Source organism: Podarcis liolepis (genome assembly GCF_965112155.1).
Source record: "Podarcis liolepis genome assembly, chromosome: 13".
Classification (NCBI taxonomy): Eukaryota; Metazoa; Chordata; class Lepidosauria; order Squamata; family Lacertidae; genus Podarcis; species Podarcis liolepis.
This window is the reverse complement of record NC_139573.1, coordinates 18,180,469-18,193,452: the sequence shown is the minus strand read 5'-3', so window position 1 is coordinate 18,193,452 and position 12,984 is coordinate 18,180,469. Positions and strand designations below refer to the sequence as shown.

Below are 12,984 nucleotides of genomic sequence, written 5' to 3'. Positions count from 1 at the left end.
ATTAGACACTTAAAAACCTCCAGCACCCATTAGTGTGGCAAGGAGAATGCTAGCGCCATAAAATGCCATGGGTGCTTTCAGAACTATATGTTAGGATCAATATATATTGTCAGGCCATGAAAAGGAGTGAGATAATTTAAAATAAATAAAGAAATATTTTTTTATACGCCCTAAAACTGAGGGCCTTTCTGTGCGAGGCAACTTCTCTCTGGGCCCAAAGTGAATAAATGAATGTGTTACTTGGCCCAACTCGAAGCGCTTTTGCGCAACAACGGCCGCTCCGGAGACGCCGGGTCCCCCACCAGCGGGGCGCAGACCCCCCCGAGATTGGCCCGGCGCGTTTCTCGGGCCCCCGATCGCCGCGAGAAGTTTTTAATTTAGCCGAAAAAGGCCCAGATTTCCCGGCACCAGGCGCGCCGAGCGGGACTCGGCCGCGCTTCTGCCTGGTTTCCCCCGGCGCGCCGCCTCCCCGGCCCGCGAGGCGGCCGGGCTCCGAGAGAGAGGCTCCCGCAGGTCCCTTTCGCCCGGGGCCCGGCGCGCTGCGAGGCGGCGACGCGGCGATTTGGGCCGTTTTGTGGCACTCAAGAAACACAAAGTTGCAGCGGGGACAGGAGCCATGTCTGGCTGCGGAGGAGAGCGCGGGGTCTGCGAGCGCACCAATCAGCGCGCAGCTCCGCCCCTATAAATAGCAGGCAGCTCCGGGGCCGCACTTCAGACTTTACTTTTCGGTTCCGAGAGGTTCTAGCCCGCAGCCCGCCGCCTCCTCCTCCTCCTCCAGCATCAGCCCCAGCGGAAAGCCGTCGCGAGCAGAGGCGACCATGTCGGAGACTGCTCCCGAAGCGCCCGTGGCCGCGGCGCCGGCCGCCAAGGCGCCGGCCAAGAAAGCCAAGAAGCCGGCGGGAGCCGCCAAGGGGCCGCGCAAGGCGTCGGGTCCCAGCGTGACGGAGCTGCTGACCAAGGCGGTGGCCGCGTCCAAGGAGCGCAACGGGGTGTCCCTGGCGGCGCTGAAGAAGGCGCTGGCGGCCGCCGGCTACGACGTGGACAAGAACAACAGCCGCATCAAGCTGGGCCTCAAGAGCCTCGTCAGCAAAGGCACCTTGGTGCAGACCAAAGGCACGGGCGCCTCGGGCTCCTTCAAGCTCAACAAGAAGCAGCTGCACGACACGGCCAGGGACAAGGCGGCGGCGGCCGCGGGGGCCAAGAAGAAGCCGGCCGCCGGGCGCACCAAGAAGGCGACGCCCAAGAAGCCCGCCTCCGGCTCGGCCAAGAAGCCCAAGAAGCCGGTCGCCAAGAAGAGCCCCAAGAAGGCGGCGGCGGCCAAGAAGCCGGCGGCGGGCGCCAAGAAAGCGGCGGCCAAGAGCCCCAAGAAGGCCAAGGCCGCCAAGCCCAAGAAGGCGGCGCCCAAGAGCCCCGCTAAGGCCAAGGCCGTCAAGGCTAAGGCCAAAGCCAAGCCCAAGACGCCCAAGGCCCGAGTGGCCAAGCCCAAGAAGGCGGCGCCCAAGAAGAAGTGAAGAAGCCACGCCACGTCCGCCCGCCAGCAGCCCTCGCCATCCCAAAGGCTCTTTTAAGAGCCACCCACTTTCTCACTCGGAAAGAGCTGACTTACGCACCAGAGGTTCTCCCCGTACTTTGAAACTCACACACCCCTGTCGCCTGCTTCTTAACAAATCAAGGGACGCTGCAATCCCTGTGCGCACTTGCACCCTAGTCTGCGCTAGCACTTCGGTGCAGCTACGCACAGGGTTGAGTGGTTCGCCTCCTTAGCAGTGGTTTGGGGTACTTGGTTTTACAGGACAGTAGTATACTGTAGTTTGCTTGAGCGTAATTACTCCTGTGCCTACTCCTGTGTTGTCAACTAAGAGTGAATTGAGGGCATTTTAATAAGTATTCGCTGGTTCAGACTTAAGAGTGGGCAACAAAGTTTGCTATACGAGTTCCAGGGTGTAGACACACAATTTGCCGCTAGGTATATCCCTTACTCCATTCCGCCCACAAGAATGAACGGTGAAATTCCAGTACGCGCTTGCGCCAGTCATCACTTTCCCAGATCCTTAAATCCCCCATATCTCCAGCCTGAAGGAGCTGCTGCCACCCTTGTCAATAATTCAGTGCTTGACTCCGTATAAACTCACGATAATAGGGTAGCGAGGTCTCCTCCTTTGCTATACTCTGCTAAACCCTATCCGCCATGCACCCACCCACCAGTGCCCATTCCCCCCCCAATCTTTTCACTTTTCATGTCCTTCCTCAAATGTTTACGTATAGTGGTTACGCCACACCAGAGCTTGAAATCGTAGCGCATTACTGAAACTTCTAAAATAAGCTGTTTTTAGGTAAGCCTATTTAAAGATACAAATGCAGTAAAAGCCATACCAAGGATAGCCCGTTACGTATTTTGGACAGTATAAACAGACAGATCGCTGCAGCAGCAACCAGCTCTTTAAGTGAAGGAGTGGGTGGCTCTTAAAAGAGCCTTTGGGTTGTTACGAGTTTGCCGAAATGAATTGTAATACTGTAGTTTTTTAAGCCCTTTCCCCGCGGATGCGCCTGGCGAGCTGGATGTCTTTGGGCATGATGGTCACCCGCTTGGCGTGGATGGCGCACAGATTCGTGTCTTCGAACAGACCCACCAGGTAAGCCTCGCTCGCCTCCTGCAGAGCCATCACCGCAGAGCTCTGGAAACGAAGGTCCGTCTTGAAGTCCTGCGCGATCTCGCGCACCAGCCGCTGGAAGGGCAGCTTGCGGATCAGAAGCTCCGTAGACTTCTGGTAGCGACGGATCTCGCGCAACGCCACCGTGCCCGGCCGGTAGCGGTGAGGCTTCTTCACGCCCCCCGTGGCCGGAGCGCTTTTACGCGCAGCCTTCGTGGCCAGCTGCTTGCGCGGCGCTTTGCCACCGGTGGATTTGCGGGCGGTCTGCTTGGTGCGGGCCATCTCTCCAAGGAAGTCAGCAACAAAGTTTACCTCTCTGCAGTACTTCGGAACAATGAAGGCAGCGGCTGGGCTGGCGGATATTTATAGCCGAATCCTCGTGGTCCTATTGGCTGAGGTCCGCAACGCAGCCGTTGAAAAAGTTTGAATATCGCGGGCTCTGCCCTGGTTGGACCAGTGATGGCAAAGCTTTCTGATTGGCTGATCCTCCTTCTCGCACGCCCAGTCTTTGTTCTCAGGAGTGAGGACCCTCCGGGCCGCCTCTTGCTTTCTAGCAGTAAACATGCCATGCCCAGTCACATCCCGCAACGATTCACAGATTCACACGCGGAAAGAATGCGCGCGGCTCCTATGTTGTGCTTGAAGAATCATAGCACAAGGAGGAATTCCCTCCAGTGCGGATTCTCCCTTGGTATTCAACATGCATAACCTTAACATTCATTTTATTAGAGCTGCATAACCTGAGCACACTCAGAAGGGGGGTGGGGACCCCGAAATAGCTCCATGGAAATTACTCCCTTGTTAAGTGGAGCTAGGATTGCTCCCTAATTATAGGAGTTGTCAGTGTCACATTTAATTCCTATTATATCGTCGAAGTAATTCATATCAAACTGACAAAAGTATATCCCCCCCCAAAAAAGGATGTTTATCTCACCTTTCAGCAGAAAAAAGTGGCCCATGTTTTAAGAGAAGGAACACCAAAGATGGAGATGGAAGAGGGGGAAACAAGATCATGCACTGTAGTAACAAAATTTTGTAGTAAAGAGGAGGAATTGAAAAATTTGGAGAGGAGTCTAAAGTTCCTAGTATTTCAGCACAGCCAACACACGTGGGGGGTGCAGTCAGTACCATCTCAATGCTGAGAGTGTGGTGCTGATAATGTCAAGGTTGCAGATTCTATCCCCATAAGAGACAGCTGCATATTTCTGCATTGCAGGGGGTTGGACTAATGCATTCGTTCCAACTCTATTATTCGATAAGGCAATACGTAATGTATTAAAATCCATGAATTCCTTCATTAAAATGTGTAGTTAATACGTAATCCCCTACTCTGGCATGGGGTCAAATGCAAGCCTTCAGGTTTCCAACCAATCCTAGGGACTCTCCCAGGCCACATTGGTCACTAAGCCTGTCCCCCCCCCCCTTTGTGCTTTTGCAAATGGAATAGATTGCAAATTTGGAATGGATACAACTTGCTTGCATGGAGGGAGAGGCATGTAAGTGTGTGTGCATGTGTAGGAACTTCTCACATTTGCATGGCTAGAAGGTAGCCTAGAAGGTCAGCCACACCTATTGCCCCACCCACTTTTTAATCCTGCCCCACCCCATCCCTTGCATGTGGCCCCCAGTGGGCTGCCCACAAACGAGTGCGGTCCTCTGACAGCAAAATGTGCTGCTCACTGCTTTAGAGCATGAGTAATACATAAACCAAATGCACACTCCTCCCTCCCCATCTCAGTGGCACAAGTCATTTACAACTCTGCTGTGTGCTTAGCTGTTTAAGCCAACATTTTGCCGCTGCAGTTGAGTCACTTCATCAGCTGGGGCTGATGGGCTAGGAACCACAGCTGGGACATGCTCTCCAATTGCTGCAGTGTGAGGGGCAGACTTGCCCTTTTATATTTTGTGAACTGCCCTCCTCATGTATTCAATAAGATTTTCACAGGCATATAAACTGTGTAGGGCAGGGATGAGGAACCCGTTCCCCACCCCTGACCCCCACCAGAAATAAATGGTTGTGTTCCATCAGCCCCTGTCACCACAGATTATTATTTTTATTCCCTTGTCTACCCCACCTTTCCTACCAGGAACTGAAAGTGGCAAGCATGGATTGCTCTCCCATTTTATCCTCAGGAAGCGGGGGGGGGGGGGGGATGCAGCAGGAGCTTCCTCTACACACTTGATGCTCACTGACATTATTGTGGGTGCATGAACAGAGCTTGTTGATGTAATAACACAAACACATCTAATCAACTTCCATTTGCCCCCACCAACATCCATTAGATGTGAAATATACTCAGAGTCAAGAGTGGATTCCATGCTCTTTATTCACCTCATAGAATGTAAGTTCCTCCAGATTGTCTGCTTTATATAGATTGTTTACACAATGGGCCCCATGTGATTGGCTAATTCTAGGATTCTCCTGTAGGCCAATCAGGTTGCGGATTCACTTCCACCTGGAGCTGGATTGGGTGGTCCCTGTGGACCGATTAGATTGCTGCATTCTGGATCCTATTGTTCTAGGACCAATCAGACTGCTGCTTTTTGGATCCTATTCAACTCAGTACATAACACCCCTCCCCTCTAAGTTCCAGTCCTGCCTGGGAGGTTGCATTCATAGTCCTCAAGGTATGCCAGCCACCTACGTGTGTGTTGTGGCCTGGGGTGTTCCCTGGTCAGGGGTTCGGGTTTTGGCTGTGTTCCAAGGATGCTGGCTGCGATGGGGCCGTTTGGTCTGCTCTGCCGCAACCGGCTCGCTCAGTCGTGGCTCTGCTTCCAGTGTCCTTTCGGCCTCGTGGGTCCTTTCTGTATTAACTGATTCTGCGTCCCCTGTTGGCCCCTCCTGCTCTACGGGCCTCACTGCCCCACTGCCCCACTGTTCCCTTGGGACTCCTCTGACCTGTCCTCCTCCTGGTTTCTCCCTGGAATCGTTGCCATAGCTGGTCGCAGTGGCGGCGCCAGCATTGCCCCCCCCCTCCATTAGGACCTCAGAAGACACGGGGCCAGTGACCCTGGTAACTGTGGCGGGTACCCATGCTGGGCCTGCCCCAAAATTCTTTGTGTACACTGGGTCCTGGGCCACAAAGGTCCGGGGGTTCCTGCCTTCCCCCACCACTACCTCATCCTGAGCTCTGTTGGGGTGAAGGCAGTCCAGTCTGGTTGTGAGGCGCCAGCCCATTAATAGTTCAGCGGGGCTCTGGCCAGTTGTTGAGGTGGGGGTCCTGTGCTGTGCTAGAAGGAATGTGGCCAGGCGGTACTCCCAATCCCCTTACGTCATGTGGTGGAGGGTGTCCTTGGTGGCCCGCACCATGCATTCTGCTTGGCCATTGGTGGCAGGGTGGAATGGCACCAAGCGGATGTAGTGGATGGCGTTCAGTGCTGTGAAGGTCTGGAATTCTCCTGACGTAAATGCAGTTCCGTTGTCCGAGATGAGTGTCAGGGAGCCCGTGGGTTGCAAACAGCCTGCGTAGTACCCAGATGGCTGTGGACGTCGAAGTGGATGGTACCAGTGCGACTTCCAGCCATTTGGTGTAGGAGTCCACCACTATGAAGAATGTTTTCCCCTGAAAGGGGCCAGCGAAATCCACATGCAGGCGTGACCATGGTGCTCGGGCGGACTCCCAGGACTGGACTGGGGCCCTTGGGGGATCTGGGCGGGATTCTTGGCAGGCCTGGCAATGTTTGACCCAGGCCTCTATCACTCTGTCAATCCCTGGCCACTACACATAACTCCGGAAGAGGGCCTTCATTCTCACAACCCCTGGGTGTGTCTCATATAGGGCTGTCAGGACCCTTTTGCGGAGGGAATGGGGAACAACGACCCTGCTTCCCATAACAGGCACCCCTTGTGGGCTGACAGTTCATGTTTATGGGTTGTGTAGCCCACGAATTCAGACCTGGGGCTGCTGCTGGGCCATCCCCTCCACACCCAGTCCTGGACCCAGGAGATGATCTTATCTTTCTTGGAATGGTGCACAACTTCTTGTGCCTGAATGGGGTGGTTGGGAAGCAACTCCAGGCTAATAACCTCTTGCGCGAGCGCTGGGTCGGGCCGTTTCTGGTAGTGGTAGCCTGCTGAGGGCGTTCGCGTGGCCCATTGCCTTCCCAGGGCGGTGAATCAGTGCATTCTCATTAAGGCAGCTGTGGTCTGTGTGCTGCTTGAGTGTACCGCTGTACTTGGTGCACCTCCTCCCTGACAGATCCTGACTCATTGGTGAGATTTTTGTGGTGGACCCTCGGTTGGGGCGGCAGGCTCAGCCGTGCCTCTTGCATCGACCTCTTGGCAGCTTCAGCTGCCAGGGCCTCCTCCAGAGCGACCTGGAACGTTAGGTCCTTCTTGGCGTAGAGGCGTCGTTGCAGCTTCTCATCCTTCAGGCCACCGACAAGGCGATCACGAAGCATGTTCTCCAACTCTGAGAAGTTGCAGAACCGGGCAGCTTGGCGGAGGGAGGTCACAAACTCAGTTATGGTTTCCCCAGGGGCTTGCCGCTTTGCGTAGAAGGCATTTCGACAAGCCACTACCGAGGGCTGCGGTGAGAAGTGCCCCTTCAGCCGTTCCATTATTGTTTTGTAAGGAACAGTAGCAACATCTTCAGGCGCAAGGAGAGCCCGGGCAATTTCAAACGTCTCCTCTCCACAGACACTGAAGAATATCGCCCTCTTCTTGGCGTCTTCTTTGTTGGTGACCCCTTTGGCTTCTAGGAGGAAGGTGAAACGGGAAGTGTATGCTTCCCAGTCTCCTGATGCCGGGTTGAATGGTGAGAAGCTGCTGTCAATTGCCATTCTGAGTTCCTTGGGGCCTGGAGCTGAAGCCTGGATACATGGTGCAAGGCAATGGTGCGACAGCCTGGATACAAGGTGCGAGGCAGCAGTGCAGCAGGTGGTGGTGCTGCAGTGCTGTGTGTGGCGGTCAGCTCGGCGGGATCCCATCCTTGTTGCCAGTGAAATATACTCAGAGTCAAGAGTAGATTTCATGCTCTTTATTTAGCTTGCAGTGGTGAGGAGGAATGGAAGTGCCCCCAGAATGTCTGTTTTATATACATTATTTACACAATGGGCCCCACATGATTGGCTAATTCTGGGAGTCTCCTGTAGGCCAATCAGGTTGCGGATTCACTTCCACCTGGAGCTGGATTGGGTGGCTCCTGTGGACCAATCAGACTGCTGCATTCTGGATCCGATTGTTCTAGGACCAATCAGACTGCTGCATTTTGGATCCTATTCAACTCAGTACATAACAAGATGTATTTTGGAATCATGACAATTTTTAGCATCACCAAAAAAGTGCCCTAATATGTACTTTGTCCATTTTGTTTCTCCTATCTCTAAGAATCTGCAGTGAAAGTAAACAGGCAAGGTTCTGATACTATTTTTAATTGCTGCTCAAGCCAAACCGCTAATTAGCACTACACAAACTGGAATATATTTATATACCTGGTGTAACCAGCTAAAATCAATATACACTTTACTTGTATTTCTCTTTACTTTTGCTCTCTAACTTTAATAGGTTCTATGTGTGTGCATGACGAAACTGTGTTAACTGCTGGTTCTTGATAGAGTTCTGATGAACTCAACAGCTTTGTCTGTCTGATTTCAATAACTGGTACTCCTGAAAAGGTATTGCTCAGCAACCGCTCGCCTGTCCTAAGACACCAACAAGCCACCGGTACATCATTTCCCCCCAACATTTTTTTAATTTTTTTTTTCAGAGTTAAGGGGCCAGCTCAATTACCGTACTTTCTTATGTGCTCCGTTCAGCATACAAAGCGACGCTTTGCACCTGCGTAGTCAGCACGGAAGGCGGGGCAAAAGGAGATAAGAATGAAGTCTCGTGATTTGTGACGCGTTTGGGTGGAACCAATCTAAAACCCCCGCGTTGCTTTGCAATTGGATAGCTACTAGAAATCCCGCGTTTTTTCTATGCCATTTCTGGTTTCTTTGTTCATGGATAAACGCGCCTCCCACTCCCCAATTTGCAGTATAGCTAGACCGACGATTAAATCACGCGTTAAAAGGGGTGTTAAGAAACACACGAGGCAGGATACAGAGCTTTTTTAGATGAAAACGGAAAACCTATTTGAAGACGCGTAGGTCTGGGGGAAAACAGCTGCGAGATCTGCCACAAAAAAAGCCTTGAGAAAGGAAATGGCGACCAGCATTACTCCTTTATTAACGTTCTAGATGGGGCTTAAAATTAAACAAAGCAAGGCGGGAAACCGGGGGTGGGGATTTTATTTAATTAACCCAGAAAATAGCAAGCTCACAAGCTCCCACTACGTATTTAGTTTTAAAGAGGAAACCTCAGTCGGTTGCTACAAAAGTAGCGCAAATGTGACAATAAAATATCAAAAGCTGGAAACCAGCCCAAGTTCCTAAACCGTAATCATGTTTCCTTTGGCAACCTCACTCTAGAAGGACAAGGCTACATTGCTACCGAAAAATCGCAACACATTCATTTTATCACAACGTTGCTTTTAAGATACAAGCGACCGCAGCTCTTTTTATGAAGGCGTGGGTGGCCCTTATAAGGGCCTTTTGGGTTCTTAAGTCTGTGAAGGGTTTTGAAAAGCTTAGCCACCAAAACCGTACAAAGTACGACCCTGGCGCTTCAGAGCGTAGACGACGTCCATGGCAGTCACAGTCTTCCTCTTGGCGTGCTCGGTGTAGGTCACAGCATCGCGAATCACGTTCTCCAGAAAGACTTTGAGGACGCCTCGGGTCTCTTCGTAGATCAAGCCAGAAATACGCTTCACGCCTCCGCGGCGAGCCAAGCGGCGGATAGCAGGCTTGGTGATGCCCTGGATGTTATCACGAAGCACTTTGCGGTGCCGCTTGGCGCCTCCCTTTCCAAGGCCTTTGCCACCCTTTCCGCGACCAGACATCTCTGCTGAGCAAAGTCTCTGCCTCTCAGACGAAGAAAAAAGGAATGAAGCTGCGGGAACAACGGCACGGGTATATATAGCACTGAGCCCGACCTGAGTGAAACCCGCACAAAGGGGGCGTGTTCTGATTTCACCACGCCCCACTTCCGTCAGCGCGCTCGTCATAGTAGCTCGGCTTCTTCACCAATCAAGCAGCGAGGGTTTGAATCTGACCAATCAGATTTTCTTCTTACTTCACGTTATTTGGGTATGCTTGGAGCCTCAGTAAAAGATGCTTAGCAGGCGAAATTATACGCAATTCATACAGGAAAATTGTTCTTCTGCATTTTGCTTTTAAGAGGGGCAATTTTTTACGTACCACCCGGTAAGTGGGTATCAGCCCCAGGAGTAATACCGAGGCTGAAGTGGCGAGGCAAGAAATCGGTTGGTGCCACTTTAATCGCCCGCTTTAAATACTAGCCGAGTCGAGGAAATGATTTATTAAAATGCCGTTCTAGTATTAACTGCTTTCTTTTCCCAGCGCTCACTTCAGTGTGACATCCGACGCCGACAGCCCCGGAGGCGCGCTCCTCTATCCAGACACACGGATGCCAAAATGCTCGAATGTTCCTTAATCGTTCTTTCCTAACTAGGAGAAGCCACAGAGCCCCTCTTTAATTAATATTCACCACCACAGCAGTCCGAGGAAGCCTCGCTTAAAAAGATACATAATGTGGATCTCACGACCTGTTCCCTAAGTGTTACAAGTTACGGAAAGCTCAGCGCCGCTCAATCTTCTGATGCTTTTTCGCTACAGAAACGAGATCATGGAAACCAAGTTACATTGGCTCCAATGAGAATGAATGACGAGAAAGCTCTGACGAATGGAAGAGGAGCAGCTTTTGTCCAATCATGGTATAGCCCGGCAACTTGAAAAATATGTATCATGGCTGTTTCAGCCAATCAGGTCAAGAGGAGGTTGTTATAAATATCCGGGATTCGGATCTGCTTGCTCATTCATTTCAGTCTTAAACCTGTATTGCTTCGTCCTCCTTATTTGCTGCTGGCGAGAGAATGGCTCGGACCAAGCAGACCGCCCGCAAATCCACCGGTGGCAAAGCGCCGCGCAAGCAGCTGGCCACGAAGGCTGCGCGTAAAAGCGCTCCGGCCACGGGGGGCGTGAAGAAGCCTCACCGCTACCGGCCGGGCACGGTGGCGCTGCGCGAGATCCGTCGCTACCAGAAGTCTACGGAGCTTCTGATCCGCAAGCTGCCCTTCCAGCGGCTGGTGCGCGAGATCGCGCAGGACTTCAAGACGGACCTTCGTTTCCAGAGCTCTGCGGTGATGGCTCTGCAGGAGGCGAGCGAAGCTTACCTGGTGGGTCTGTTCGAAGACACGAACCTGTGCGCCATCCACGCCAAGCGAGTGACCATCATGCCCAAAGACATCCAGCTCGCCAGGCGCATCCGTGGAGAAAGAGCGTGAGGCAGCACCTGCTACCTCGTAGCTCCCCTTGCACCCCCTCATTACCCCAAAGGCTCTTTTGAGAGCCACCACATTCTCCTCCGGAAGAGCTGGGACTCGCTTCCGTTTCTATGAACCCAAGTAAAGTTGCTAATGTTTAGCACAACTGCATACGTTGGTCCCAACATCTATCACGGACACACGCCGCCCCGCCCCCCCTTCCACAATCGTTTTTTTGAAAGGAGTGGAAACACACAGAGCGGGAAATTGTGTGTCTACACCCCTGGAACTCGTACACCAAGCTTTGTTGCACTCGTGTCCCCCTCGCAGAAAGAACTCTTGGCCACGCTTAAAAGAAGATGCTGGCTTAAATGGATATTTGGTCGGAACAAGACAGGTTCTCCGCGTCTTAAGAATCGATAATTCTAATACTTTTAAAAAATGCATGCTTAGTTGATGGCGCTGCAGTAATCCCGCTGAAACAAGCCACTGCCTTTCACACTCAAGTAACCACAGCCACGAAGCTGTGCGTAGTTGTCAGAAGTGCCAGCGCTGTCTATTGTAGTGTCAGTGACTGCGTTCCTATTAACTGCGGGCGGGGTGCGGGCACTGTCCAAAGGCCAGTCCCGGAACCCATGTCGGCGCCCCTTGTTAGGGTGTCAGACATAGGTGGCAACTCCCTGGGTTCCCGAGCACCCACACAATTCCCCATGAATGGGCACCCACCAATCTTGGTGCTAGGGCCATGCAGCCAAGGTCGCGGGGAAAGTTGGTACCCCTGAAGCCCGATTGCTTAACGTGCGGCGAGCTGCTAGCGTCCACTATGCTGTGTAAGTGCAGGCAGGGATTGCAGCGTCCCTTTTATTTTTGATTATTAAAAAGCAGACGTGCGGGCGAGGTGTGACTTTCCAAACCCCCAGTTACGGGAAACCTCTCGTGATGCTTATGCCTGGTACAGCCCTGTAAAACCAAGTACCCCAAACCATACCGCTAAAGAGGCGAACCGAACCTCTAACCCTGTGCATAGCTACTCCGAAGTGCAGGCGCAAACTAGCGTGCAAGTGCGTCCCTTTATTTTTATTAAAAAGCGGGCGGGTGGGGGTCTGATTTGACTTTCCAAACTTGCAAGAAGGGAAAACCACTGGTGCAGCGCAAGTCAGCTCTTTCCGGGTGAGAAAGTGGGTGGCTCTTAAAAGAGCCTTTGGGATGGCGAGGGCTGCTGGCGGGCGGACGTGGCGTGGCTTCTTCACTTCTTCTTGGGCGCCGCCTTCTTGGGCTTGGCCACTCGGGCCTTGGGCGTCTTGGGCTTGGCTTTGGCCTTAGCCTTGACGGCCTTGGCCTTAGCGGGGCTCTTGGGCGCCGCCTTCTTGGGCTTGGCGGCCTTGGCCTTCTTGGGGCTCTTGGCCGCCGCTTTCTTGGCGCCCGCCGCCGGCTTCTTGGCCGCCGCCGCCTTCTTGGGGCTCTTCTTGGCGACCGGCTTCTTGGGCTTCTTGGCCGAGCCGGAGGCGGGCTTCTTGGGCGTCGCCTTCTTGGCGCGCCCGGCGGCCGGCTTCTTCTTGGCCCCGGCCGCCGCCGCCGCCTTGTCCCTGGCCGTGTCGTGCAGCTGCTTCTTGTTGAGCTTGAAGGAGCCCGAGGCGCCCGTGCCTTTGGTCTGCACCAAGGTGCCTTTGCTGACGAGGCTCTTGAGGCCCAGCTTGATGCGGCTGTTGTTCTTGTCCACGTCGTAGCCGGCGGCCGCCAGCGCCTTCTTCAGCGCCGCCAGGGACACTCCGTTGCGCTCCTTGGACGCGGCCACCGCCTTGGTCAGCAGCTCCGTCACGCTGGGACCCGACGCCTTGCGCGGCCCCTTGGCGGCTCCCGCCGGCTTCTTGGCTTTCTTGGCCGGCGCCTTGGCGGCCGGCGCCGCGGCCACGGGCGCTTCGGGAGCAGTCTCCGACATGGTCGCCTCTGCTCGCGACGGCTTTCCGCTGGGGCTGATGCTGAAGGAGGAGGAGGAGGCTGCGGGCTGC

General features: G+C 53.6%; 5 protein-coding genes across 6 annotated transcripts in view; 2 read left to right on the top strand and 3 right to left on the bottom strand.

The window, feature by feature from the left end:
* LOC310690451 (histone H4) overlaps window positions 1-9,656 on the bottom strand; it is a 122,336-nt gene extending 112,680 nt beyond the window's left edge. Inside the window, exon 1 of one of the 2 annotated variants that reach the window (XR_014518088.1) lies at window positions 9,134-9,656. Coding sequence is in view for 1 of the 2 variants with exons in the window: in XM_083469360.1 (XP_083325486.1) it covers window positions 9,221-9,532 (312 nt within the window). In the remaining variant the exon portion in view is untranslated. Of the gene's footprint in view, window positions 1-9,122 lie in introns of those variants that run through there. The other variant, XM_083469360.1, reaches the window with a different exon arrangement.
* LOC310691998 (histone H1.3-like) lies at window positions 749-1,668 on the top strand. The gene has a single exon (XM_083472344.1). The coding sequence runs from the start codon at window positions 819-821 to the stop codon at window positions 1,509-1,511; it is 693 nt and encodes a 230-aa protein (XP_083328470.1). The 5' UTR covers window positions 749-818; the 3' UTR covers window positions 1,512-1,668.
* Window positions 2,433-7,396, bottom strand: LOC310690452 (histone H3.2). Its single transcript, XM_083469361.1, has one exon. It carries the CDS (start codon window positions 2,931-2,933, stop codon window positions 2,523-2,525), a length of 411 nt encoding a protein of 136 aa, XP_083325487.1. The 5' UTR covers window positions 2,934-7,396; the 3' UTR covers window positions 2,433-2,522.
* A 182-nt stretch (window positions 9,657-9,838) lies between the features above and the next one.
* LOC310690453 (histone H3.2) lies at window positions 9,839-11,135 on the top strand. The gene is made up of 2 exons (XM_083469362.1): window positions 9,839-9,955; window positions 10,053-11,135. The coding sequence occupies exon 2, from the start codon at window positions 10,586-10,588 to the stop codon at window positions 10,994-10,996; it is 411 nt and encodes a 136-aa protein (XP_083325488.1). The 5' UTR covers window positions 9,839-9,955; window positions 10,053-10,585; the 3' UTR covers window positions 10,997-11,135.
* An 891-nt stretch (window positions 11,136-12,026) lies between these two features.
* LOC310691739 (histone H1.3-like) lies at window positions 12,027-12,984 on the bottom strand. Its single transcript, XM_083471695.1, has one exon. It carries the CDS (start codon window positions 12,912-12,914, stop codon window positions 12,222-12,224), a length of 693 nt encoding a protein of 230 aa, XP_083327821.1. The 5' UTR covers window positions 12,915-12,984; the 3' UTR covers window positions 12,027-12,221.

Bases quoted from the DNA above. Each gene is read 5' to 3' on its own strand.
- LOC310691998 (XM_083472344.1), top strand. From the start codon at position 819: ATGTCGGAGACTGCTCCCGAAGCGCCCGTGGCCGCGGCGCCGGCCGCC.
- LOC310690452 (XM_083469361.1), bottom strand. From the start codon at position 2,933: ATGGCCCGCACCAAGCAGACCGCCCGCAAATCCACCGGTGGCAAAGCG.
- LOC310690453 (XM_083469362.1), top strand. From the start codon at position 10,586: ATGGCTCGGACCAAGCAGACCGCCCGCAAATCCACCGGTGGCAAAGCG.
- LOC310691739 (XM_083471695.1), bottom strand. From the start codon at position 12,914: ATGTCGGAGACTGCTCCCGAAGCGCCCGTGGCCGCGGCGCCGGCCGCC.